The following is a 23,247-nucleotide window of genomic DNA, read 5'->3' as shown; positions in this document are numbered from 1 at the left end:
TCATCGCGCACATACTCTGGTACATTCTCAGCTGCATCTTGCAATAAAAACCAGTAGTTGCGGCCAAACATCGGTTTCGAGTCCTGATTTTCAAACCGAATTCTGTATACCAATGACATTCCTGTCAAGCATACAACGTGCCTTTGGACAGTCTCAAAAGTGTGGTGCATGCAAAATTGCATTGAGACGATGTCAAATGGTTGCACAAGTTTTTCAGGGGAAAACACGAGGCCTGGTGTAACAACCGAGTGCAGCAAAACAAGCTCCAAACCACAAACCATGCATTGGCTCCCAACGTCAACACGCTTGATCCTCCGACACTGCTGCGATATCTGAGCACACGAATCCATTAACTCCCTATTTCCAAAATGAAAGAAAAATGCACCAACTCCAAGCAACTCCCTCACTTGTGCCTTTGCCCACTTCGTCATATTCCCGTGACACCCCATATCCAGATGCTGAAACCTATAAGTTAAGTTAAGGGAGGTATGACGTGCGAGGTGAACTGTACGGTGCATGGTCAGGAGCTTCGAAGAAAGTGATAGAGGAGACATACCATAAACTCCAAAGAACTTGCGATAAGTTTTCGACTAATTGATTGTTTGTGCGTATTTTTCGACTTTAGCACCTGAGCCTGGGCCGGGCCTGAGCCAGCCTGAAGCCTTGCAAAAAGCTCATGCTTGAATATAGTCAAGCCTGAGCCGCTGAAAGCCGGGCCATAGCCGTGGCTTTCGGGCCAAGCCGGGCCTGCACATCACTAGGAACGATGAAGCCAATCTCAATCGTCCCCTACGACAGGAACACTATGAATGTGAAGATGGGGTGACGACCATGAAGAGATGGACAACGCCCTCGTAGTCGCTGGGCTAAACCACAGCAACTGACGCGGCACGCTACCATGTACCCCTGGTCAGCATCTGGATGCGTGTGGATGCGTGTGCGATGCCCTCACTGGCAGGGCTGAGTCGCTGAACACGGCTTAAGGCGATGCGATAGAGGAAATGAAATCTACAAGGGAGTCACCTGTCAGTTCTTTTTCTGCAAGGGCGGTCAAGACTTACTTCAGGGGAAATGCGCTGCGAAACAGCCTGCTTCAACCAAAGATGTTGCCAGGAAACAGATCAACCCCACACTCCCAGAGGGGCTCAGCCTAACTAAAGTGCCTGTTGGGTAGTGCAGAAATTGATCTGCTGAGAGATGCCCCTCGCGGTATGCAGTTGCTCCATTGCTAGCAAGCTGGAAGCAAGGAAAGAAGGATGGAGGCAGTGACGTTTCCCTGTGACGAATGTGACGACTCCCCAGCACCAACTCTTGAGTACATACGTTGTAAGTAATTCACTTGAACTATGTATGGTATGGTACATGGTATGGAGAATGGCCAGTAAGATACAATTTTTCGACAACTTCAGCATTTCTCCTCTTAATCATCTCATCAAGGAAAAAGTCAAAGCGGTGGGCCAACATATCGCGCACGATTGCGATGTAACCACCAAGCCATACATTCACCTGTTCAGCAGCAGAGGAATTGAAGATCCATTTGGCATTCTCTTTTCCATCACTGTCCACTTCTTTGTCCACAAGCTCTGGCCATCTCGCGGGGTTGCAATGCTTTTGGCAAAACTCGTCGGTGACTTTATGTTTTGACTTGAAGTGGAATACATCAACTGGGAGGATAACCTGGCCAAAGAACGAATCCTTTTGAGCAGCCAGATGAGATTGGAGGTGACAATTGTTGTCATAAAATATGACATCTGGAAGATCTTCACGGCAGGGGTAAACTGATTTTAAGAAGTCCTGAACAAAATTCCGATAAATGATTCGAAAGCACAAAAATTCAAATGACTACTGACCTTGACTCCCGATATTGCTTCAGCGCCATACATAGTTCCTCGGGCAGTAATGACACCACAACAAGCTACGACCAGTTGCTCATTGTGTGTCCTGCGGCGAGAAAAACGTGCCTTTGGTTGTTGATTTCCGGAGTCCGATTTACGAGTGCCATCATCAGCATTGTCATCGAAGTCCCAAGAATGTGGAGTGGTCATTGAGTCCAAAAGATGTGGCATGTTGTGACGTTGAATCAGGTGGCGTAATTGGAAGAATGCCCTACCGACATCATTTCGCGCATTCTCAAGTTCACGATGGGAGGCATCTTCACATGTCTGGGAGCCTGGCGCAGCCTTTGTATCACAACCAATAACGACGCAGATCTTCTTTAATGATGCGTGTTCGAGACAGAAATGTGCTCGATTGTTGGGAAGAGGTCATGTACAATTGTGAACCTTGCAACATGGTCTTCCAATCATAATTCCATCTGTAACAACAGCACGAAATGAACCTAGAATAGGAAAATTGAGTTTTTGATAGACTGGTGAGAAATGAAATTAAATGCATGCAAGCTGTTATATCCATTCCCAGGTAGGAACCTCTCACATTTTGAGCAAGCATGCATTTGCTCTAACTGGCCTTGACTAATGATCCTTTTATTCCGTACTTCCATTGCAAGTTTGAGTCGATCATCGTTGTCACCAATATCAGGTAGTACAAGTGCTTCACCATGCTCTGCAGAGTCCTGGAGCAAAGCATTGAGATAAAATGCACGGGAGACCTGTTCGGAACTGATGAAGAGGGTCTTAAATTGTTCATCCCGATGCTTTCACTTAATTGCTGCATTCAGGATATTGCTGCAGTTCTGAGCAGAGACCCAGGCAAAAAGCATAAAATCACTGAATAGCTCGCACAAGTCTGCCTTGATGTAAGCATGGTCCTCAATTTGAATATGCTGAGGAATAGGTGTGCCGTAAAACTGACGTGTGCCATCCACAGCATAATAATTGTGGTAGTAGCGAATTTTGCAATCTGAGGAGTCACATTAATGACAACACGACAGGTAGTCAGTTCAAAATCAACTAACCAGAGCAAGCAAGGGAGGTTGAATACCCATGCCTTGCATTGAGACCATGCATTGATTGGTAAATGACAATCTTGACACGCGAGAGGGTGCTATATTTGAGTCCATGGTGACAAAAAAGACAACATGAGCATGGGGGGTAGAGCATGTTTGACGCTTTATCAACATCCAATTATTTATACTGATAATAAGCTGCAAGGAAATAGAGTCACTCACCTAACTTTTCCTCAGCACGCAATGCTCTTTCTCCCACAATGCCCATGTGATCCCTTTCCTCATCTGTAAGGTGCGAAGAAGCATGGTTGTCAAGTGACCAGACATAGTTCTTGAGCCCTGCCCAGAGTTGCATAACGACGGCATCACTGAGCTGTAGCATGTGGGTCAAAAAGTCGTGTATATACACTGGGAGCCGATGTGGGGGATTATGAGATCCAGGTGGAGTATGTAATCTGATCTCTTGCCGGATGTTTGAGGTGAAGCAAATGAAGCGGTCCAGATCAAGCCAGGTACAGCATTCAAGGAGGCCCCTATAGTTCTCGAGATGTTTCAAGAGGTCAGCAACTGGGAGTGTGGCCATTTGTTAGAAAAGCAGCAGTGTTTGAACCCAAGAGCAGGGTGAATGCAGACAAAGCAGTGTGGGTGGATAAATCTAGAGCTTAAGAGCAACGGCGCAAGATGGAACAATAATCAGGGGCAAGTGCCACTCACGTGCCCGCCAGATGAAGGGCTCACGTGAACTTATAAATTGTTCTAATCTGTACTTGAATAAATATGGAATAAATAGTAGACGAAATATAATCTGAACTTGTGAAAATAATCTGTACTTGGCGAAAAAATGTGAACTCTGTAGTAAATTTTCCTTGGTTCACTTTTTGGTACACTTTCAGGTACAGATTTTAAGTTCAGATTATAAAGTGTACCGAAAATTTCTACTGTCGAAGCCCTCCTTTCTTTTAGCTTTCTAAATATACTGAAATCATGTTATTTGGTTTTGTTTTCATGGAGAAAAATATAAAAAACAAAAAAAAACGTGACACTTTTGAAAGTCCTTTACCTCATATCTCCACAACGGGAGCACTTCAGAATATAATTCAAACAGATTCGGGAAGCTACAGTGTAGGGCTACAACTTTCGTTTTTGACCATTTTTGGTAATTGGTCATGTGACCATCATCCCAACATCCCATTACATGGACCCTGATAGGTAAAATCATTCTCCTCTTGGTTTTCTTTGCTTTTTGGTAAAACCAGGTGATATTTCCCTTTTGGGATGGACCCTGAAGGCAGTGCCTGATGTTATGTACACCATTTATATATATTTTCAATTTTTCCGCCATTTTCGGGCTATTTTTGGATATATTACCATATTTGGAACTGGACCCTGGACCCTGACAACATTACCCAATATGATCATCAACAATGAGCACCATCCCCCATTTTTTTCTGATTTTTTGGATATTTTCTGGCTATTTTCAGCTGTATTACCATATTTGGAAATGCGCCCTGGACCCTGAAAACCACCCCCAATGTCGTCACCAACAGTGAGCAACACCCCAAGCTCACTAATGAAATTGCCAATGATATTGCCCAAGTAACTAATGAAAATCGCAATGATGTCGCCCAAGTAGCTAATGAAATTTCCAATGATATTGCCCAAGTAACTAATGAAAATCACAATGATGTCACCCAAGTAGCTAATGAAATTTCCAATGATATTGCCCAAGTAACTAATGAAAATCACAATGATGTTACCCAAGTAGCTAATGAAATTTCCAAATGATATTGCCCAAGTAACTAATGAAAATCGCAATGATGTCGCCCAAGTAGCTAATGAAATTTCCAATGATATTGCCAAAGTAACCATTGAAAATTGCAATGATACTCACCAGATAATTAATGAAATTTCCAATGATACTGGCCAGATAAGTAATGAAAATCACAATGATATGCCTTTGTAAAGATATGAAATTGGTAATAAGGCCTTGCCTCCATTTAATGAAAAAAGCGCAGGCTTTATGATAATGAAAAGACATGGTAACAGGAATGATTCCCTATCATAAAGAGTGTGGATGGATACACAGGGAGCCATAGGCAGTTACCTTGTTTTTATGATAAAAGTGCTGCCCACCAGTCCCAAATAAGAAAGAAGGGAAGCAGGGGAAAGTTCAAGAATTAGAGGACTGGGATGCCCCAGATCCCCGGATCGAGAGTGACCTCAGTGGGTCCGATTATGAAGAGGGAACCTGCAAGAAAGAGAAGACGAGGGACTGGCGTAAATCGAGGGGACAATCAGTTACGGACACCAAAGAGGATGACACAAAGATTGACAAGGAAGATGCCGAAGAAGATCCAGACTTGGAGTGTGAGGAGGAAGAAGCGTGTGAGGGGGAAGAACGGCGTTCCAAAGGCAAGAAACCTTTGGTTACAGACACCGAGGAGGAAGAAGAACGCGACTGGGAGCGTGACGAGCAGGTAGAAGCACAATCTAAAGCCGCTTGCCTTTTGTTATCGACAATGAAAACAGAAGGGAAAGTACAGAGGTCATCCACCCACTGGAAGGACTTAACGGCGTCGTACACACCCTCCCAGTTGGACGCCGCATCCGTGTTGAGCAGCTATGGACTCACATTGATGCCCGACGCCCTGCTCCCAGACCTTGAAGAGGTTTCTTCGACAAAGCCTTCACTCCTGGAAATGGCATTGTATCTGATGTTCGGCCAGATCCTCTGGCAAGTCGCACATAGGTTGGGCCATCTCTATGGCCGTTCTTCGGAATTTGCCATGGAGAAAGCGGGTCTTTGGTGCAAGGAGAAGAGGGCTCCAAACCAGTACAACATGTTCAAAACTTATGCTAGCAGGACGAAACCAGAGGAGGGGGATCACAGTTAGTCTTCGTTTTACCCTCTGGAACCCACTTCCTCATATAATATGATTGTAGAAGGCCTCCAGCTCTGGAACAAGGCCACGAATGAGGAGTACAAGAAGCTTATGGAAGGAGCAACAACGAAAGAAGAGAAAGACGAACGCATCCAGGACGCCGTTAGCTTCATCAAGAATCAAGTCCACAAAGAAGGCACCAATGTCCGCGACATGAACCTTCACTTCGCCTCTCATATGAAAGAAATTTGTGACCTTGTACATCGCTTTGGTTGGTTTTTCATCACATTACCCTCACATTCACCACTCTTTTAGATCACCAATATCAAATGTCGTGACAAATCTTTCGACATTGCCGGCATTTTAGTATACAGCGGCAAAAGCGCAACGGCTCGTAAGAAGTCTGGGTTTTTCATGAGCTCGGAGGACCTCCAAGCACTTTGTGATCGTGAGAAGTGGGCAATGGGCACCTTGACGGACATCTTTGTTAGCAAAGTCCAGTGCGTTGTTCCCCTTTCATATTATGGGTTTTTGTCTTACTTGTGCTGCTACAGCGCTATGCATGCGGACCATCAAATTAAGCAGTCGATGGAGGAACTAAATGTTGCTCCCTCGACAACAGCTAGCTCCTCAACTGCTTGCGCCCCGACCAGGCTTGCATCTGCTTTGAAGGAGGAGGCATCTTCGGATAAGGATGTGCTACCTTACACGAAGGAATGTCAGAAACAATTCACGCAATTGTTTCTTGATCTTTTGAGTAATATTTTGTTTTGTTCAGTGATTAACAGTTATTGATATGGTATTCAGATGCGTGCTTGGCTGAAAAGGACCAATGCAAGTCGGCCCCTTGGACGATGTGGCCCAATCTCGCCTACCAATTCAAACTTGTTATCACAGGATGGGATTCTGCTATGGTCGACATAGCCTTCTGCCCGGAATTTGCACCTACGAAGATCACAAGCTCTCAATGGAAGCACCTATCAACTCTGATTGTAAAGAACCTCTTGGAGGTGAAGCCCTGGTCTGACGGTAAGTTAGATAACATTATGTTGACTTACATTTGTCTGAGTTGTTTTTTCAGAGCAAAGACTAATCCCAGAGAGTGAAGCTTGCTTCGGTGAGATCCCTGTCATTATCAACTCAGATGGTCTTCCAATGGTCTTCGTCAAAGACTCCACCAAATGTGTCCGTTCCAATTGCTCCATTTCAGGCCTGACGAAGAAGCGCGATCGGAAAGGTGATACATCTTCCCCTGTCAATTCTTTCTCTTTGTCTCCAGCGTTGTCCACAAAGAAGCGATCACATGACACTGCCATGGCCTCACCTGAAGAAGAACTCAAGCACAAGTCCACAAGAGAGTACCGCCCTCTGCCGAAACAACCAGAAGTGGAACCTCCCGCTAAACGCCAACGTCATGTCTCCTTCACCTCCCTTCCCGATAATATGTTCTATACCAAACTTCGATGAGCTGAACATCCAATCTCCTTCTTTGACCCACTCAAGAACCAGAAAACACCAGCTTCATCATCTCATTCAGTCTCTCAACCCTTTGCTAGTTCTTCAGCTCACGTTGCCTCATCATCTCGATCAGTATCTCAGCCTTTTGCTAGTACTTCTGGACATGCTCATGTTTCAGGCAAACGTGCTGGGCCAGGGAAGAACTCTCAAGGTTCGGTTGCTAACTAGGTCATCACTTTCATGTTAGTCCTTTTGGACTTATTTTTCTTCCATCTAACTTGGTTGTTGTGCCGCTCATTTGGTATTTCCTAAGTCCTTACTTATGTCCATTCACACATCTGACTTGTTCATTTGTAGCTGTGTTCCCGATTTTGCCTTTGCCCATACATCATTGCATAAGTCCTTTATGATGTTCTTTCATCAATCTGACTTGATGGTTTTAGGCTGTGTCCCCTCCTTTTGCCTTTGTCCACCTACACACCTTGCTCCACCCTTTTTGTAAGTTCTTTTCATTGTCTGTTTCACCAATCTGACTTGTTCGTTTAGACTGCATCCCTTTCCTATAGTCCTTTGTAAGTCCTTTATGCTATGCTTTACTTCATCTAACTTTGGGGATTGCAGTAATCCACATGTCTTTTGTTGGCTGTTCCTTCACTGTCTTTACCCATGGCTATCCTTCCACTCTTTACTTACACATTAATATTCTTCACTCAGTTTCGACTTCACTCTTTTACTTACATATTAATATCCTTCACTCAGTTTCGATCAAGGCACTTGCTTGATTTTCTATCAACCCACTTAATCACTCCCTTTTGATTACGCTTACATCACAAATACAGATTTTGAAGATATATCTTGACTTAGGATATCTTTTGATTATGCTTACATCACAAATACAGATTTTGGTTCAAAATATATTTCAAAGATATATCTTGACTTAGGATATATTGGAAAGAAATAGATCCTGGTTTGAAATATATCTTGGTAATATATCCTCCTTCAAGATATAGTTTAATAATATATTTTGGTTCAAGATAAAGTGGCAAGATATATCCTTGTCCAAGATATAGCTTAAAAATATATCTTGGTGATATATACTGGTTCAAGATAAATTTGAAAGATATATCCCTGTTCAAGATAAAGTTGAAAAATATATCCTTGTTCAAGATATAGCTCAAGAATGTATCTTGGTAATTATCCTGGTTCAAGATAAAGTTTAATAATATATTTTGATTCAAGATAAAGTGGAAAGATATATCCTTGTCCAAGATATAGCTTAAAAATATATCTTGGTGATATATACTGGTTCAAGATAAATTTGAAAGATATATCCCTGTTCAAGATATAGCTCAAGAATGTATCTTGGTAATTATCCTGGTTCAAGATAAAGTTGTAAGATATATCCTGGTTCAAGATATAGCTTAAGAATATATCTTGGCAATATATTCTGGTTCAATATCTTGTTGCATATATATCTTTGTTGAGGATAAAGTTGAAAGATATATCCTTGTTCAAGATATAGTTGAGAATATATATTGGTGATATATCCTGGTTCAATATCTTGTTGGAAATATATCCTGGTTGAAGATATAGGTGAAATATATATCCTGGGACAGGATGTAATTGAAATATATGTCTTGTGAATATATCCTTGTTCAAGATAAAGTGGAAAGATATATCTTGATTCAGCATCTAGTTAAAATATTCATGATATGGTTGAAAAATAGATCTTGGTTCAGGAGTTAGTGCAAAGATATGTGTGACTCCATACTATGACAGGGTATATGGAATTCATTGTCCCTAAATTTACAATCAAAACTCAAGAGAAGAGAGAGGAAGGCAGGGAGAGAAGAAGAGGAGGGGAGGAAGAAAGGAAGAGAAGGAGAGAAACAACAAAGACTGTTGTCTGTAAAGGATGGTAATACAGATGTGGGTGGGGTATGCAGATAAGATGCAACTGGAGAGAGAAGAAGAGAAAGATCAAAGCACTTTGTCAACTTGCTGGTAATACAGATGTGGGTGAGGTATGCAGATATGGTGCAATTGGAGAGAGACGAAGAGAAAGATCAATGCACTTTGTCAACTTGATGGTAATACAGATGTGGGTGGGTATGCAGATATGGTGCAATTGGAGAGAGAAGAAGAGAAAGATCAAAGCACTTTGCCAAATTGATGGTAATACAGATGTTGGTGAACTGTGCAACTGAACAGAGAAGAAGAGAAAGATCAAAGCACTTTGTCAACTCGATGGTAATACAGATGTGGGTGGGTATGCAGATATGGTGCAATTGGAGAGAGAAGAAGAGAAAGATCAATGCACTTTGTCAACTCAGAGGGTGTTTCAAGGCAGCCAAAGAATTTCATAGTGCAAACTGTATCTATAGTGTCAAAGTGGATAATATGCAAGCAACTACTCAGGTAGGTTGCAGATGCTATTGATGCCCCTTATTGCTACCTACATACTGGGAGGACAGACTGGGAGGACAGACCAGACATACTGCCAAAACCCCTGGAAATCATTGCAGAATCTTCCAGAATATATATCCCAGACAGCAAAAAAATCACAAGTTTTTTTGGTGAAACTAGGACCCCTGACACCCCTACAGACCCAAAATATATATCCTTACCACATCTGTCTCCCAAAAATATATCCTAAGGCCAAGCCAGGGCAAAAATATATTTCTAAGGTGTGACAGTGACATTTCAGGGTCCACTCACCAAAAATATATCCTTACTGCTTTTCACTTGCAAAATATATTTTGGTGGTGTGACACAGACATTGTGAACCACTGTTTGATGTAGTGATCACTCAAGGAGTGGGAAAGCCGTAGGATACCCTAGCGGACAAAGGTGTGTAGACTCTGCTAACGATCAAACGCTCGGAGTCGTGAAACGTGATGGTCCGACGTTCCCGTATTCCGATCTCCAAGGACAGTTCCTACGGAGATTGCGTGGATCGACGAAGATATAAACTCTAGACGCCTTATTCTCCTGGTGCTTAAGGAGAGCCGTTGGTAGGGCTACAAACTTAAGCAGTAGAGATTGTAGGTGTGTAAAAAGATGATATTCCTCGTGTACAACACAAGGTATAAGTACAACGGTAACAAACACATGACGTAGTACAAGTAAGTAAAAAGTGACATATGGCGAGTGTAAGAGTATCGTCAGTTGATAGCATGCATCGGGGAGTGGAAAGTACTAATGGTAAAGGGATAGTCCAGCGGGTGAGGCACTCACAGCGGTACTGACCTGTTACAGAGCCCCCCACTTTCCAGATTCCGATTAATCTTCCTGTTGTTCTGGGATGTCGATATTTGCCAAAGGTATGTGGTGCCAAGTGCGACGAAGTCCCGCTAAAGCGATGCCTTCCATGACATTGCGGAAATCTTCTTCTGATGGTAAGTAATTGGGTCGGCGTTGCCCTCTTTCATTGCTCCTGATCCAGTCTCTCCATTTCTCTCTGGTGCGTAACTTTGCTCTCCCTTTAATGATCGTGTCGGCGAGGCATCGGTAGCAGTGGTCGAGTGCGGCATTCCACTCTCCCGTCCACAAGCTAAACTTGTCTTCGAAAATGTCGACTGGTAGCTGCCAATTACATGATGTAGTTATGGCAGCTGCCATAAAAAAACTTGATCAGCTACCGTGAATGAATGAAATGCATTTTCATTCATTCACGGCACCTGTTTCATTCAAGATAAATCATTCTGTTTCATTCATTCCTGGCGACGATTTCATTCATTCCTGGCAATGATTTCATTCATTTCATTTCATTCATTCACGGCACCTGTTTCATTCAAGATAATTCATTCTGTTTCATTTATTCCTGGCGACGATTTCATTCATTTTCATTCATTTCATTTCATTCATTCATGACAACGATTTCATTCATTCACGGCAACTACTTCATTTTTTATTTCATTCCACCACGGCAACTGTTTCACTCATTGCTTTACAGTGGTTGTGCTCACTGTTGGTGACAACGTCGGGCACTGTTTTCAGGGTCCAGGGCGCATTTCCAAATAAGGAAATATGCGCTTTTTCCAAATGAAAAATAGCAATAAAATAGGGGAAAAATCAGAAAAGAATGGGGGATGGTGCTCACTGTTAGTGATGACATCAGGGTCTGTTTTCAGGGTCCAGGGTGCATTGCCAAATATGGTAGAATAGCTGGAAAATAGCCAAAAAATCAGAAAAAAATGGGGGATGGTGCTCACTGTTGGTGATGACATTGGGGTTGTTTTCAGGGTCCAGGGTGCATTGCCAAATATGGTAATGTATCCAAAAATAGCCAAAAAATCAGGAAAAAAATGGCAGGGTGGTGCTCACTGTTGGTGATGACATTGGGGTTGTTTTCAGGGTCCAGAACACATTTCCAAATATGGTAATATATCCAAAAATAGCCATAAAATAGCAGAAAATTTGGAAAAACATATGAATGGTGTACAAAACATCAGGCACTGCCTTCAGGGTCCATCCCAAAAGGGAAATATGTCCTGGTTTGACTAAAAGTGAAGAAAAGCAAGATGAGAATGATTTTACCTATCAGGGTCCATGCAATGGGATGTTGGGATGATGGTCACATGACCAATTACCAAAAATGGTCAAAAACGAAAGTTGTAGCCCTACACTGTAGCTTCCTGAATCTGTTTGAATTATGTTCTGAAGTGCTCCCATTGTGGAGATATGAGGTTAAGGAATTTCAAAAGCGTCGCGTTTTTTTTTGTTTTTTGTGTTTTTCTCCATGAAAACAAAACCAAATAACATGATTTCAGTATATTTAGAAAGCTAAAAGAAAGGGCTACAATTATTGTATTGTGGGAAAAATGACCAAAAAAGGAAGGTGCATGCCCTACAGATATAGACTACCAAGTTTACTGATAGACTACAAAAAAGTCGGACTTAGACTACATAGTTTACTGATACACTATAAAAGACTACAAAAGTCAAACTTAGACTACAAAGTTTACTGATACATACAAAAGACTACAAAAGTTTATAGACTACCAAGTTTACTGATAGACTATAAAAGTCAGACCCAGACTACAAAAGCTTGGACTTAGACTACAAAGTTTGTAGTGTCCACTTTTTGTCATTACAAAAGTTTGTAGTGTGCGCTTTTTCATTAGAAAAGTTTGTAGTATCTGCTTTTTGAGACTACAAAAGTTTGTAGTGTGTGCTTTTTCATTAGGAAAGTTTGTAGTATCCGCTTTTTGTCATTACAAAAATTTGTAGTGTGTGCTATTTCATTAGAAAAGTTTGTATTGTCTGCTATTTGAGACTACAAAAGTTTGTAGTGTGCACTTTTTATTAGAAAAGTTTGTAGTGTCCGCTTTTTGAGACTACAAAAGTTTGTAGTGTCCGCTTTTTCATTAGAAAAGTTGTCTGCTTTTTCATTTAAAAAAGTATGTAGTTGACATGGAGTTTATGGTGTCCTTGGACCTATCTATGTTGGGGGATGAGGTTGAAGGATTGCCATCGTATTGCCAGTGCTGCAGCATTAGTTTTTGACATCATGCACAAGTTGTCTTGCACATCAGGAAAGGCCATTCTAAGCCTTTCATATTGATACCTACTGTCCTATCATAAAACATAATTATCAGTTCATGTGGGGATATGGCTGAAAATTGACATGACATCTCCAGTTTTTTGACATTATGACCAAATTACCTTTCATCCTGTCTGCTTTCACATTAATAGCTACTGGCCTGTCTGAAACATAGTCAACTTTGATACACTCATGTGGGGGTATCACTGAAGGATTGACATAACATCACCAGTTTTTGACATCATGACCAATTTGGCTTTTGATGATGGGCTGATCCATCCTTGGAGGTGTCTTCAAGTCAGGTCATGTTGTAAGTTGACCATGTATTGAGTAGATATCAACATGAATAGCCTCCTCTAGCTGAAAGCCAACTTGGGCATGATGTGAGAAACTGCTGATGTGGCAATAGCAATATGTAAAGTCATGTCAATCCTTCAGCATATCCCCACATGAGCTTACAATTATCTTTTCAGATAGGACAGCAGGTATCAATATGAAAGGCTTAGAATGGCCTTTCCTGATGTGCAAGACAACTTGTGCATGATGTCAAAAACTAATGCTGCAGCACTGGCAATACGATGGCAATCCTTCAACCTCATCCCCCAACATAGATAGGTCCAAGGACACCATAAACTCCATGTCAACTACATACTTTTTTAAATGAAAAAGCAGACAACTTTTCTAATGAAAAAGCGGACACTACAAACTTTTGTAGTCTCAAAAAGCGGACACTACAAACTTTTCTAATAAAAAGTGCACACTACAAACTTTTGTAGTCTCAAATAGCAGACAATACAAACTTTTCTAATGAAATAGCACACACTACAAATTTTTGTAATGACAAAAAGCGGATACTACAAACTTTCCTAATGAAAAAGCACACACTACAAACTTTTGTAGAAAAAAAAAACACGACGCTTTTGAAATTCCTTAACCTCATATCTCCACTGGGAGCACTTCAGAACATAATTCAAACAGATTCAGGAAGCTACAGTGTAGGGCTACAACTTTCGTTTTTGACCATTTTTGGTAATTGGTCATGTGACCATCATCCCAACATCCCATTACATGGACCCTGATAGGTAAAATCATTCTCATCTTGCTTTTCTTCACTTTTAGTCAAACCAGGTCATATTTCCCTTTTGGGATGGACCCTGAAGGCAGTGCCTGATGTTTTGTACACCATTCATATGTTTTTCCAATTTTTCTGCTATTTTATGGCTATTTTTGGATATATTACCATATTTGGAAATGTGTTCTGGACCCTGAAAACAACCCCAATGTCATCACCAACAGTGAGCACCATCCCCCATTTTTTTCTGATTTTTTGGCTATTTTCCAGCTATTCTACCATATTTGGCAATGCGCCCTGGACCCTGAAAACAGACCCTGATGTCATCACTAACAGTGAGCACCATCCCCCATTCTTTTCTGATTTTTCCCCTATTTTATTGCTATTTTTCATTTGGAAAAAGCGCATATTTCCTTATTTGGAAATGCGCCCTGGACCCTGAAAACAGTGCCCGACGTCGTCACCAACAGTGAGCACAACCACTGTAAAGCAATGAGTGAAACAGTTGCCGTGGTGGAATGAAATAAAAAATGAAGTAGTTGCCGTGAATGAATGAAATCGTTGCCGTGAATGAATGAAATGAAATGAATGAAAATGAATGAAATCGTCGCCAGGAATAAATGAAACAGAATGAATTATCTTGAATGAAACAGGTGCCGTGAATGAATGAAATGAAATGAATGAAATCATTGCCAGGAATGAATGAAATCGTCGCCAGGAATGAATGAAACAGAATGATTTATCTTGAATGAAACAGGTGCCGTATTGAATGAAAATGCATTTCATTCATTCACAGTAGCTGATCAAGTTTTGCCACGGCAGCTGCCATAAATGCATCGATGTAGAATGCAGCTACTAGTGAAATGTCAGCAGGTGGGAACAACCAACGTCCGGCGCATCCGTGAACGCCGGGGCAGTAGCCCAGAAGGGCGTCCTTCTCTTGATCGGAAACGCTGTCGTGAGTAAGGTAGGATGCGTTCTCTGAAGCCGAGTCGTAGAATCCACGGTTGTGCACAGTGACCTGGATTGATGGCCCAGACATGAATTCTTCCACCAAACGGGTGCCAGTCCAACATCGAGCGATCCAGCTATATTGGCCCCCTTCTGCAATAAATGCTCGTGCGTGTGGGCGTCGCAGGAGGTCGTTCATCCTAGTGAGGTAAGCTGTGCAGAAAGTCACCATGTTGTCGGAAGCGGCAAGGCTCTGTTCTTGAAAGCTTGTACCATATAGGGAGGCTGCCGAGCTGCGGTCGAGGCTGTCGATGACCCTGGGACGAAATTGACGGATGTGGTGAGGGGACAAGGCTAAGTGAAACTTGATGCCATGCTCTATCGCAATTGTCAGGAGGCGTCGAACGTTCGTGATGGTATCCCAACAATTTGCCCAGTATCTGAGACGCGCCTCGCTTTCGACGTCGGTGATGAATAAACAAGCTGTGTCCAGGAATTCGGCGTTCCAAGCGAAGCCAGGGGCGGACCATGTACTCTCGGTATACGTTATTTTAGCCGCATCGTCCCTCAACATCCGCCTGAACATGATATCCGGCCGTTCGTGAGCTGTGAAGTAAGGATCCATCAAGCTAATGGGCGAATGTGACTGAAGCAGCAGTCCTCCAGAGGTGTGATTGTTCTCCGCGTTTCGATGGGCTTTGGCTAACTTCTCGTTGTTGTGCCTGATCCATGCAGCTGGGCTATTGATTGCACGAGGGTGAAAGAGGGCGTCTGGTACCGTTTCGAACTTGATGGTGTCGTAGTCGTCATCCGTGGAGTCCACCGACTCGTCCATTCTCTCTGGTTCTGTTGCGAGAATGGTGTCGTCACCGATTCGTTGTAACAATGGTGCCGATTTGCTATCTAGCGTGGGCTTGCCGACGATTAGACCCGTCTCGAGGTGAAATAGAGTGTCGCCTGTTGGAGCGTACTCGAACTTGTATAGCTCTCTGATTGTCGTGGCGTGTTCCTCCCCTGGCAGGCCCATCTTGTACTGGCATCTGAGGTATTCGTTAGCTGGCTTACGCTTCCTCCAATGCCAGAAGACGATGGTGTGGTAGCGCTCGTCGTCGTCCTCCTTGAATACTCCATAGTAGTAGAGTTTAACTAGATGTTCGACCGGTTCTGTAGTGTGATTGATAGGGCAGCGCCTCCAGCCTTCGAAATCGATGATGAAGGTTGAGAATGTTGGGTGGATGATGGGGTTGATGGGATTGTAGTAAGCGAAGACATCCTGGAAGAAGTTGTCGAGGGTGATGGCTTGCCGTGCAATCTTGGAAAGGTCCTCTTCTTTGATGTCTGCCGATAGCGTGAGTGGTTTCCCTTGACGTGTCGCCCAATATGTTAGGTTGAGGGCGGGATTGAGACGGCTGAACCGCGCGTCGACTCGAGCTTCGAAATTCCAGATATAGAAGAAGGGGATCTTGTTTTGAATATACAGGGGGACGTTGATCCTGGGCCAATCTCTTTCCAGGTCGCATAGGACTCCACGTTTGCTTTTTACGGTGGAAATGAAGGCGTTACCGTTCTCTGTGATTGCGTCGTGGACTCTGGATTCCCAATCGATCATTACTGATGACCACCACAGAAGGAATGTGATTGCTTCCAAGACCGAACGTTTGGCCCGAGCTGCATCGATTTGAGCGAGCTTCCGTGATGCATGGACCTTTGCGAGGCGGCTGGTGGGGAAAAATTTGGGGACTTTGGCTCGGCATGATAGACGATCGTCGAACTCCGCGATGCCACGGACGCATTCTTGGGCTCGTATGAGGTCGACCACACAAATGTCCCTTTGTTGTTTTGCCATGCACCAACCGTCGGTTCTCTCCTTGACTGGTACTGCAGTCCCTAATTCATCATACCATGGCTTCTCGTTGAGCAAAAAGGAAGTCGGAGTCCACGGCGCCCACTGCTGTTCCTGTCTGTACCAGTCCGGATCCCTGGCACTATCCATAGGCAGGATCCTGCCCTCGTCTGAGAAATCTTCGACACTCCATCCTGGATTGGGTAGGTCCTTGAAGATAATCGCGGAGTCGGGTATCAGGGCAGTATCAGAATTGAGGCCTACCCATATCGCATCAGGATCAAAGCGTACGCTTGCTACTGCGTTGGGATCGAGATAATGAATCACAGAATCCATGAAGTTGGCACCTGCAGGACTGTCCTCTGCAAGTTTCAGCTTCCCTCCTGATGGCAATCGTGGACCGTTCCAACGAATGCGATGAAGGAGGTGGTGGTAGGAGGGAAAGACAATAGAAGGGGGAGTGCACGCGGTTTCTGTGATCCTTTGGTGCAATGAGGCATTCGGACGATAAACCCGAACGCTACCCTAGGGACGAACACTTTACTGCTCGGTTAGAAATTAAAGAAAATTCGTACATTTGTTTTGAATATCATTAAAGAGAAAAGAGGCTGAAGAGGTTTGCATAATTTGGGAGATCGAGGCGTCTTTAGAGATTGTGGGCTGCGCAATATTCCCGCAGGAACTCGGCGGCGTTCTTCAGATCGGTGGCAGTGCCCCAGGTATCAAACTGCGGCCCGTATCCCGCCCACCGAATCAAGTAGCGTAACATCGCTTTCTTACCCACTCTCTTATGGCCTATGATTTTCTCCACTTCGTATTCCTTTGACTCCGGTTTGCGCACGAAGGAATCTGGTAGAATTGTTCGTTCTGGGTGAGATGGATCTGAAATGTACTTCTTTAAATGTTGGATGTTAATGACCGGCGAACCAGGATAGTTGTCACCCATACGCAGGCGGAAGACATTGGGATTCACTTTCTGGATGACTTCGAATGGACCGATCCAACGAGTGGTGAGTTTGGAGCCCTCCCCTTTCGATTCTGCCCATTCTAATGAATGTGGGTTGACTAGAACTTTGTCGCCTTCCTCTATATTTGGGACGGGTTTACGATGCTTGTTGTGTTCCCATGCTTGGTGATGTTGAGCATGAGCTATGGCTCTGCGGGCGCTCTCTCTGTGCATTTGTAAGTGGGTCAACCATTTCTCTGAGCCCGTTCTCGTAATTTCTTTTCCTTTGGTATTCTTGGGTAACAGAAAGTCAACCGGTGTCCTGGGTTCGAATCCGAACATTAGAAAATTTGGCGTAGCGCCTGTAGAGGTGTGAACGCTTGCGTTGTACGCCCACTCCAGTAGAGGAAGCCATATCGCCCAAGCTTCCTTATGTCCTGCACAAAATGCTCTGATCATCACTTCTAGGAAGCGGTTTACTATCTCAGTTTGACCGTCGTGCTGCGGGTGATGGGATGAAGACAGGGACATCTTGGTATGCAGAAACTTTGCAACTCCCTTCCAAAAGTCTGATGTCCAGCGAGGGTCCCGGTCGCAGATAATACTCTCAGGGAGCCCGAATCGGCATGCTACTTTATGGACAAACAACGCGGCGAAGTCTTCTGCATTGAGACCCGTAGTTGTCGGTGAAAAAATGCTGTGTTTCGTAAGTCTATCCACTGTTACGTGTATGGCGTTATAACCTTCTGACCAGGGCAAATTCACAATGAAGTCCATTGCTATAGATTGATACAGGCGTGATGGTATGGGGTTTGGGATCAGGTAGCCGTAGCGATTGAAGTTGGAGGGCTTGATCTTCTGGAAAACGTCGCAGGATTGAACGAAGGTGAGTATGTCCGCTTTCATGTGTTTCCAGTAGAATCTATCACTGAGTTTCTGCCATAGCTTCTCAGGTCCCTGATGGGCACCTTCGTATGCTTGTTCATGCGTCTCCTCTAGAAGTTTTTGTCTCTGATCTTTAGGGACGCACAATCTGGGTTGATAGTCCGCGTCGCGGAAGAATAATAGTCCTTGGTCGTCTTTGAAAAACCTATGGCCAGGTACCCAGTTTTCCGTCAATGATTTCGGGTCGTCCCAAGTCTTGGACAGGTACGGATCCTTCCTGTAGCCGTCGACCCAAGTTAAGAGAGTATTGTTATCCATGTGTAAATGGAGGTTGGGGGCAGGGTTCGTCACGCCCCAATATTCATTAGTGGGGTCTTGTTCTTCGACATTGGGTGGGTCTGCTGAAGCACTGGATTGTACGCCTTCCGATAATCCTTTTGATCTCTTCAATGACTTAGTCCTTATGAAGATCTCCGGTGTTTCCTCCAGGCACTCATTAAGACTGTAGGCGACGAATGCCATTTTCTCCGCAGGTTGGTTGATTGATGAGTCAGTGAAGTCAAGGCTCATTTCTAGTGGCTTATCTGTGTCATTTCTAGCAGGCGATGAATGGGGTGGCGGAGCCCGATAGAGTCTTGATAGCGGATCAATGTTTGAGTGCTTCCTTCCAGGTCGATGGATTATGGACATGTATGGAGCGTAGGCCGAGAACACCGTGCCCCAAGCTGCTAATCTCCTGTTGGAATTTTCGTACGTTTTAGCCCATTGAAGGGCAGTGTGGTCAGTGATAAGCGTCAGTTTCTCTCCTTCAATGAAGGGTTGAAACTTAATTAAACCTTCTTTAGCTGCTAGGGCTTCTCTTTCGGTCGTCGAATATCGCACTTCAGCTGATTTGAATGTTCTCGACCAGTATGCGATGACTCTCTCCACGTATACCACAGTCTCTTCAAATTTCTCTCCCCATTGTTGGGCAACTCGATCATCTTTTAGTTCCGAAGATAAGTGCACTATTAATTTCGGCGGAGGTTTGCCTAACTTGTACGCTTTTCTGAGCTGATCATAAACTCTCGTTCCTCTCAGATCCTCTACCTTCATAGGCTGTACTTGTTGTAAGGCACACCCTAAGGCTTCGTCCGAAGCGTCCGTGTACAGGTGATAAGGTAAACCTTCTATTGGGTGACCTAGCACTGGAGCCTCTTGCAGAGCTTCCTTCAGGGATAGAAAAGCCGTTTCGCATTCGGCAGACCATTTCCATTTCGCCCCTTTTCTCAATAACTGGAATAGTGGGTAACAACGGTCTGAGTAGTATGGGATGAATGCTGAAAAATATACAGCCATCCCTAGGAAACTCTGTAGCTGAGAGAGCTTGGACGGACATTCGAGCTCCAAAATCACTCGCACTTTTTCAAGGTGAGTTGACAATCCTAAGCGGGAAACCTTGTGCCCTAACAGAAGCACGGAGGAGTAGAATAAGTGGCATTTGACGGGCGATAGTGTAATTCCAGCCTTTTCAATAGCCTCTAGGACTTTGTCAAGATGATCAATGTGTTCCTCATACGACTTGGAGTAGATAATGATGTCGTCGATGTAGACTAGACAGAAAATCCATAAGTAAGGGGCCAGAATGCCCTGCATTACTCTTTGGAAGATGGAGGGGCCATTCCGCAATCCGAACGGCATCCGTTTGAATTGGAACAGGCCTCAATGTGTTCTAAAGGCTGTCTTTTCGACATCTTCCTCGCTCATCTCTAGTTGTGTGAACCCTGAGAGCGCATCTAGCGAGGAAAGGACCTGAGCTCCAGATAGGGAGGAGAGAATCTCCGACTGTCTAGGGATGGGGAATTCGTCTGGAGTAGTGGCCGCATTCAACTTACGGTAATCGACGCAGAACCGTGGCTTTCCATTACGGTAGGCTATTACTACTGGGGCGCTCCAAGGGCTCTTGGAGGGTTCTATCACATCTTGTTCAAACCACTTATCCAATTGTTCGTTGATGACAGCGCGTTTTGCAGGGGATGATCCGTACATTGGCACCGCTATGGGTACTTGACCTTCTGCTGTGCGAATGTGTACCTTACTCGGATGATGACCCAATCTTCCGTCGAAGCCAAAGGCTTTTTGCCGCTTCTTCAACATATCCCAAGCCTTTTCTTGTAGATTCTCCACTAGTGGCTAGCACTTTTATCATAAAAACAAGGTAACTGCCTATGGCTCCCTGTGTATCCATCCACACTCTTTATGATAGGGAATCATTCCTGTTACCATGTCTTTTCATTATCATAAAGCCTGCGCTTTTTTCATTAAATGGAGGCAAGGCCTTATTACCAATTTCATATCTTTACAAAGGCATATCATTGTGATTTTCATTACTTATCTGGCCAGTATCATTGGAAATTTCATTAATTATCTGGTGAGTATCATTGCAATTTTCAATGGTTACTTTGGCAATATCATTGGAAATTTCATTAGCTACTTGGGTGACATCATTGCGATTTTCATTAGTTACTTGGGCAATATCATTAGTTACTTGGGCAATATCATTGGCAATATCATTAGCTACTTGGGCAATATCATTGGAAATTTCATTAGCTACTTGGGCAACATCATTGCGATTTTCATTAGTTACTTGGGCAATATCATTGGAAATTTCATTAGCTACTTGGGTGACATCATTGCGATTTTCATTAGTTACTTGGGCAATATCATTTGGAAATTTCATTAGCTACTTGGGTAACATCATTGCGATTTTCATTAGTTACTTGGGCAATATCATTGGCAATTTCATTAGTGAGCTTGGGCAATATCATTGGAAATTTCATTAGCTACTTGGGCGACATCATTGCGATTTTCATTAGTTACTTGGGCAATATCATTTGGAAATTTCATTAGCTACTTGGGTAACATCATTGCGATTTTCATTAGTTACTTGGGCAATATCATTTGGAAATTTCATTAGCTACTTGGGTAACATCATTGCGATTTTCATTAGTTACTTGGGCAATATCATTGGCAATTTCATTAGTGAGCTTGGGGTGTTGCTCACTGTTGGTGACGACATTGGGGGTGGTTTTCAGGGTCCAGGGTGCATTTCCAAATATGGTAATACAGCTGAAAATAGCCAGAAAATATCCAAAAAATCAGAAAAAAATGGGGGATGGTGCTCATTGTTGATGATCATATTGGGTAATGTTGTCAGGGTCCAGGGTCCAGTTCCAAATATGGTAATATATCCAAAAATAGCCAGAAAATGGCGGAAAAATTGAAAATATATATAAATGGTGTACAGAACATCAGGCACTGCCTTCAGGGTCCATCCCAAAAGGGAAATATCACCTGGTTTTACCAAAAAGCAAAGAAAACCAAGAGGAGAATGATTTTACCTATCAGGGTCCATGTAATGGGATGTTGGGATGATGGTCACATGACCAATTACCAAAAATGGTCAAAAACGAAAGTTGTAGCCCTACACTGTAGCTTCCCGAATCTGTTTGAATTATATTCTGAAGTGCTCCCGTTGTGGAGATATGAGGTAAAGGACTTTCAAAAGTGTCGCGTTTTTTTTTTGTTTTTTATATTTTTCTCCATGAAAACAAAACCAAATAACATGATTTCAGTATATTTAGAAAGCTAAAAGAAAGGGCTACAATTATTTTATCGTGGGAAAAATGACCAAAAAAGGAAGGTGCATGCCCTACTATAAGAGTCAGATATAGACTACCAAGTTTACTGATAGACTACAAAATAGTTGGACTTAGACTACACAGTTTACTGATACACTATAAAAGACTACAAAAGTCAAACTTAGAGTACAAAGTTTGCTTAGACTACAAAAGTCTATAGACTACCAAGTTTACTGATAGACTACAAAAAAGTCAGACTAAGACTACAAAGTTTACTGATAAACTATAAAAGACTACAAAAGTTGGACTTAGACTACAAAAGCTTGGACTTAGACTACAAGGTCAGGGTTAGGGTCAAAAGGTTATCTTGACTACAAAGTTTGTAATGTCTGCTTTTTGTCATTACAAAAGTTTATAGTGTCCGCTTTTTGAGACTACAAATGTTTGTAGTGTGCACTTTTTGATTAGAAAAGTTTTTAGTGTCTGCTTTGTTAGACTACAAATGTTTGTAGTGTGCGCTTTTTGATTAGAAAAGTTTGTAGTGTCTGCTTTGTTAGACTACAAATGTTTGTAGTGTGCACTTTTTGATTAGAAAAGTTTGTAGTATCCACTTTTTGAGACTACAAAAGTTTGTAGTGTGTGCTTTTTTATTAGAAGAGTTTGTAGTGTCTGCTTTTTCATTTAAAAAAGTTTGTAGTTAACATGTAGTTTATGGTGTCCTTGGCCCTATCTATGTTATGGGGATGAGGTTGAAGGATTGCCATCCTATTGCCAGTGCTGCAGCATTAGTTTTTGACATCATGCACAAGTTGTCTTTCACATTAGGAAAGGCTATTCTAAGCCTTCATATTGATACCTACTGTCCTATCTCAAAACATAATTCTAAGTTCATGTGAGGATATGGCTCAAGGATTGCCATGACTTTACATATTGCTATTGCCACATCACCAGTTTTTGACATCATGACCAAGTTGGCTTTCACACTGTCTACTTTCACATCGATAGCTACTGGCCTGTCCCAAACATGGTCAACTTTGGTATTAGCTCTTTGAGGGTGATAGGGTGATGGGCTGATTCATTCTTGGAGGTGTCCTTAATTCAGGTCATGTTGAAAGTGACCATGTATGAGACAGAACAGTA

General features: G+C 43.0%; 3 protein-coding genes across 3 annotated transcripts; 1 reads left to right on the top strand and 2 right to left on the bottom strand.

The window, feature by feature from the left end:
- Positions 1 to 690: 690 nt before the first annotated feature.
- LACBIDRAFT_332753 (uncharacterized protein) lies at positions 691 to 3,488 on the bottom strand (the record flags this gene model as incomplete). Its single annotated transcript, XM_001887291.1, has 10 exons — positions 691 to 789; positions 1,062 to 1,088; positions 1,363 to 1,794; positions 1,851 to 2,245; positions 2,273 to 2,338; positions 2,434 to 2,618; positions 2,661 to 2,859; positions 2,915 to 3,003; positions 3,094 to 3,103; positions 3,128 to 3,488. 10 exons carry the CDS (start codon positions 3,486 to 3,488, stop codon positions 691 to 693), a joined length of 1,863 nt encoding a protein of 620 aa, XP_001887326.1.
- Positions 3,489 to 4,100: 612 nt separating this feature from the next.
- On the top strand, positions 4,101 to 8,104 carry LACBIDRAFT_332752 (uncharacterized protein; the record flags this gene model as incomplete). The annotated part of the gene is made up of 12 exons (XM_001887352.1): positions 4,101 to 4,114; positions 4,387 to 4,633; positions 5,029 to 5,794; positions 5,849 to 6,058; positions 6,155 to 6,287; positions 6,342 to 6,505; positions 6,595 to 6,816; positions 6,869 to 7,232; positions 7,344 to 7,456; positions 7,689 to 7,743; positions 7,792 to 7,817; positions 8,085 to 8,104. 12 exons carry the CDS (start codon positions 4,101 to 4,103, stop codon positions 8,102 to 8,104), a joined length of 2,334 nt encoding a protein of 777 aa, XP_001887387.1.
- Positions 8,105 to 14,652: 6,548 nt separating this feature from the next.
- Positions 14,653 to 16,992, bottom strand: LACBIDRAFT_310160 (uncharacterized protein; the record flags this gene model as incomplete). The annotated part of the gene is made up of 1 exon (XM_001887290.1): positions 14,653 to 16,992. One exon carries the CDS (start codon positions 16,990 to 16,992, stop codon positions 14,653 to 14,655), a length of 2,340 nt encoding a protein of 779 aa, XP_001887325.1.
- Positions 16,993 to 23,247: the final 6,255 nt, after the last annotated feature.

This window comes from Laccaria bicolor, genomic scaffold (assembly GCF_000143565.1).
Source record: "Laccaria bicolor S238N-H82 LACBIscaffold_44 genomic scaffold, whole genome shotgun sequence".
Taxonomy (NCBI): domain Eukaryota; kingdom Fungi; phylum Basidiomycota; class Agaricomycetes; order Agaricales; family Hydnangiaceae; genus Laccaria; species Laccaria bicolor.
Note: the sequence above shows the minus strand (reverse complement) of the source record. Positions and strands in the feature narration are given on the sequence as shown.